Source organism: Penaeus japonicus, unplaced genomic scaffold (assembly GCF_977035675.1).
Source record: "Penaeus japonicus unplaced genomic scaffold, GWHDUDI00000001_assembly GWHDUDI00000009, whole genome shotgun sequence".
Lineage (NCBI taxonomy): Eukaryota > Metazoa > Arthropoda > Malacostraca > Decapoda > Penaeidae > Penaeus > Penaeus japonicus.
Genome location: NW_028234411.1, coordinates 7,841,488 through 7,846,232, shown reverse-complemented (window position 1 = coordinate 7,846,232; position 4,745 = coordinate 7,841,488). Strand labels below are relative to the sequence as shown.

General features: G+C 41.5%; 1 protein-coding gene across 1 annotated transcript in view; it reads right to left on the bottom strand.

Annotated features, from left to right (window-relative positions):
• LOC122267838 (uncharacterized) overlaps nucleotides 1–4,745 on the bottom strand; it is an 18,334-nt gene continuing 13,589 nt past the window's right edge. Inside the window, exons 20-29 of the mRNA XM_086540190.1 lie at nucleotides 4,431–4,745; nucleotides 3,982–4,206; nucleotides 3,276–3,863; nucleotides 2,907–3,134; nucleotides 2,100–2,786; nucleotides 1,770–1,994; nucleotides 1,420–1,662; nucleotides 900–1,316; nucleotides 185–762; nucleotides 1–72 (exon numbers count right to left, since the gene is read on the bottom strand). The exon at nucleotides 4,431–4,745 is cut by the window's right edge and continues 55 nt beyond it. Coding sequence (XP_086396316.1) covers nucleotides 337–762; nucleotides 900–1,316; nucleotides 1,420–1,662; nucleotides 1,770–1,994; nucleotides 2,100–2,786; nucleotides 2,907–3,134; nucleotides 3,276–3,863; nucleotides 3,982–4,206; nucleotides 4,431–4,745 — 3,354 coding nt within the window. The 3' untranslated portion in view covers nucleotides 1–72; nucleotides 185–336. The remainder of the gene's footprint in view (nucleotides 73–184; nucleotides 763–899; nucleotides 1,317–1,419; nucleotides 1,663–1,769; nucleotides 1,995–2,099; nucleotides 2,787–2,906; nucleotides 3,135–3,275; nucleotides 3,864–3,981; nucleotides 4,207–4,430) is intronic.

The following is a 4,745-nucleotide window of genomic DNA, read 5'->3' as shown; positions in this document are numbered from 1 at the left end:
TATTCATAAAAGATTTATTGGAGGAATGTTGATCGTTTTCTTCAATATCAGTTGCTCTTGATTCTGGGGCATCTGTTGGTGGAAGAGTATAAGATTAATTTTCTATTGATTAAATAACCCATTTCATATACAAAAATGATTATATAGTCTAATAGTACAAATGTGAACAAATAATACCATTTACCTAAATAGTTCTTGCCATCCGTCCATTTCTATAAACCACATCATTCTCACACGAAACCACACATATCACATATCAAAATTAACATGGAAAATTCAATAAAAATAAATCATTTCTCTTATCTACAGTTCAAAGTTGACTTTTCCAAAGTGATACTAGAAATGGTTTGTGTAGGACTGATGGTGTTGAGCGCGGGAACTGGAGGCGAACGTGCGGACGCTGTAACCGTCGCTTTCTTTCGAAGACTCGGCCAGCTTTTTCTCCTCCCAGCTGTGGCCGTTGTCTGTCTGGTTCTCCACTCGGCTTTTCATCTCGCTCGAAAAGCCTTTGGTGCTTGCCTTGTGCTCGTCTGATTTCCCTCTCTTGGTCGAGATAACAGTAAGGATTCCGTCGGAGGACAACGCGGAGCTGATGGCGTCTCGCTCAATAAGCTCAGGCAACAGAAAGCGGCGACAGAAGCTTTTCCTCGCCGAACAACTTCCTTCCTGCTTCTCTGCTTGCCCTTCGATTACAAGTTCATTTCCTCCCGCCAGTGACACTGTCACATCACCACTGGTGAAGTCATGCACGTCCATCACAACCTAAGGGAAAAAGATTTGTTGATATGATATGACGATGGTAGTTCATTAGCAAAATAAAGTTCAACGTTAAAAGAGAAACACAACAACTTCCGGTGTAAACAAAAGGAAGCACGGAAATATCTGGTGTGAAGTCCTACCTTGTGTGTGTGTCCGTCCTCAGTCACAGAAAATGCTTGATTTTCCACTTGCAAGTTCCGTTGACGTAAATTCCTATAGGTCTGCATGAAGTCCTTTTCACAACACCATTCATTAGCACTTTCCAGCACTTCCTTTACAGCTTGACTGTAGTTCTGGCGAACATTCTCGAAGAAATGGTCGTCGGAAAACAGACCCTTCCTGATGATGGGCAAATATGTGCTTTCTGAAGTGCATTTGCGCTCACTTGCAAGGGAAACTTTGGACACTTTGGTTTCAGATTCCGATTTGCGAGTATCATCAGAGACTTGATTGCCCTTCACAGTAACTTGATGCTGCTGATCAAGTTGCTCGAGGTTATTGTTCTCATTTGCAACTTCGTAATAAACAGGGATGGTGTGCTTTCGTGTTTGACTTTCCTGTAAAAGAGATCACTGTTAATTCACATAAACTACCCACGCCCATGTTGCAGCTATATGATTCTGGACAACTATTATTCACTTTACTTTAACTTGTACTCACACTTGATGAAACTGAAGTACTATCCACAAACGAAGACCTTGACGATGTATTGGTAGAAGTTTCCTCTAGGTTCTGAGCGTCACATTTTCTTTGGTTTTCAATTTTCACATTGAACGTTGACGAGGCCTTAGTACTGCCTTCTCCTGAGTTCATGATTTCGTCTTTGGTCTCTGTCTGGCTCTTGTGTTCTCTCTCCTTGATGCTCATTGGGACGTTGACTTCCTTAATTGCAATCGTAGGCTTCTGAAAAGCGTAAGACTTTATTGAAAGATAACTCCATTTCACTTCAAACGAAAGTAGATATATCAGTAGTAAAATCAAAGAGCATTTTTTCACTTTGATATGCTTACCTTTTTGGGAGCCGAAATTGTCAGAACCCCGTCAGAAGACATGACTGAAGTAACGGCTTCGAGATGAATGTCCCCAGGAACAACGAAGCGTCGGAGGAACCTCTTGGTAGACTTGGAGCCGTTTTCCTTCTTTTCCAAGTGACCTTCAACCACCAACTCTCGATCGTTCACAGCCTTTACGCTTATTTCTCCTCCATCCATAAAATCTTGAACGTCGATTACGAACTGGAAACAAATGCACAGAGATAAGCGTTTCGTAAAAGTAAATGCTCCGAACAACAAACTTTATAGGGTACCTTGAACGATAAACACACACTGTAATATGTTTACCTTATGGTAAGATTCGTCCTCCACTGATGTGACAGCCTGATTCTCCTCTCTCAGATCTTGAGATCGAAGATTCCTGTAGCATGTGAGATCATCGAAGATGGAAGATTCCTCTCCCCAGTTCCTTAGCACTTCCTTTATTGCCTTGTGGAAGTCATTCCTAGTGTCTTGAAAAACAGAGTCGTTAAAGAAAAGTCCCCTTCTTCTAATAGGGACGAACATGTGTCCAGATTCATCGTGTGTTGTAGTTTCCATACGTGACGATTTATCCACAGACTCGCATTCTCTCTTCTCACCAGATTGCCTTTCACTATTACAGTATGTAGATGTTCCAACACTAGGTTCCTTAGAAGCAGTAGTTTCAGCCTTTCTTTGCCTCTCCTCCTGCATTTGATTCTGATTGATATTCTGGGAACTTCCATATGTGTCTGTAGAGTCATTAGTCGTGGATCCGATGATCTTGATTGGAATTTTCATTCCAGTTTGCTTCTGAGAATTCTTCTCTTCAAATGTCTGACTCTCAGAACAGCGGTGGCACTGACATTCTTCCTCTTGTTTCTCCTCTTTGACAGAGGTTCTTTCCTTGGAAGTACTTGCCTTTGTGGAAGAGGAAGACGTTTGTTCCTGAGAAACAGCTCGTTTTCCTTCGACTGTGACTGGGATGGTTTTGGTCTGCTGAACTTTACCGTTCTGTGAAATGTATAAATGATTATTAAACAAAAGTCAATCATACAATATGTCTTGATTTACTCATTTCACTATTACTTAAAATATCTAATACTCAATACAAATAACAAATAAAAGTCTCACCATTGCAGGAGCAGTGATCGTCAGGATACCGTCTGAGGACATGACAGATGTGATGGCTGTCATGTCAGTGTCTTGTGGCAGAGTGAAGCGGCGTCGGAAGGAGTGTGAAGACAACGATAAGCTTCCTTCTTCCTTCTTTTCCACGCGTCCTTCCACCAACAGCTCCTTTTCGTCCAACACCTTCACCTTCACATCTCCACCCATGAAGTCTTGTACATCTAGCACAATCTGGGACAAACATAATATCATTTATGAATGAACCTTTATGTACAATATATATACACCTTCATTCGCTTTTTAATCCTAATAATATCCATGACATCAAAAATGAATCAACCAAATTGTCTTTGTCAAGAGGAGAAGACTTACCTTATGGCTGGAGTTGCCTGAAGAGACGGTAATGGCCTGATTCTCTTCCTTCAGATTACGGGATCGAAGCTTCCTGTAGTGGTCAAGGACATCACTGCAACGGAAGTCAGTGTCGTCCAAGCGATCTGTTAGCTTTAGATCTGAGTCATTCCACCTCTTCAGGACCTCTCTGATGGCGGAGTTGAAGTCCTGATGAATATCAGAGAAGAAGGAGTCGTGGAAGAAATTTCCTCTTCGAGTGATGGGCAGGAAGGTGTCCCATGAACCATAAGAGGCACTATTTGTTCCCTCTTGAACATGGGAAGATTTCCTTTCTTCTGTAGCAGAGAATCCTTCCTCAGTCCTTGAGCGAGACGCATTACTAACTGGAATCTTTGTTTCCTGAGCCTTGCATTCATTTTCCAAAGAACATCTTGCACATTCACATTCCTCTTGTTCTGCGTTAACGGACTTCCCTTGTACGGAAGAGGCCTCAACAGAAGCACCAAAAGATGTGTTAGAAGATTCCGAGTTCTGGAATGTTGACGTGTTCTGATTTTTCTCGATCTTGACGGGAATGACGGTGGTCTTCTGTTGTGCTTCCTCTTCCTGAAGAAGGAAAATGAATTTTAGATTCATAATGTTATATTTCCTTCCGTTATACATCATACTCAGTTTGGTTTGTATGAAATGTTGCTCACTTCAAAATCAGAGATAAAATACTTACAGTCTTAGGAACTGTGATTGTGAGGATTCCATCCGAAGACATGACAGATGTGATCGCTGCCATGTCAACAAGATGTGGCAAGGAAAAGCGTCTTCTGAAGGAGCGTGCAGACACGGAAGAGCTTCCCTCTTCTTTCTCCACACGTCCTTCCACCACCAGCTCTTTCTCGCCTACTACTTTCACCTTCACGTCTCCACTCATGAAGTCATTCATGTCCAACACAATCTAGGAAATAGACATTTCTCAATGTTATCCATGTCTTACCATCATCTCTTTAGTTACCTATTTTCCAATTATGAATATATATATATATATATATATATATATATATATATATATATATATATATATATATATATATATATATATATATATATATATATATATATATATATACATACACACACACAAATTAATATCAACAAATTGTTTGTTGACACATGACTTACCTTATGACTGGCGTTGTCCGATGACACTGTGATGGCCTGATTCTCTTCCTTCATATCACGAGATCGAAGCTGTCTGTAACGACCCATGATGTCGCTGTCGTCCCTGCGATCCGCCACTGTGAGGTCACTGTCACTCCACCGGTTCAGAACCTCCCTGACGGCGGCGTCGAAGTCGTGGTGTATGTTGGAGAAGAAGGAATCTTGGAAGAAGCTTCCCCTTCGAGTGATGGGAAGGAACGTGTCCCAAGATCTCTTGGAAGATCCTCCACACCGACAGAAGTTCGCTCCAGGCGCGGAAATCTTTACATCGCAACA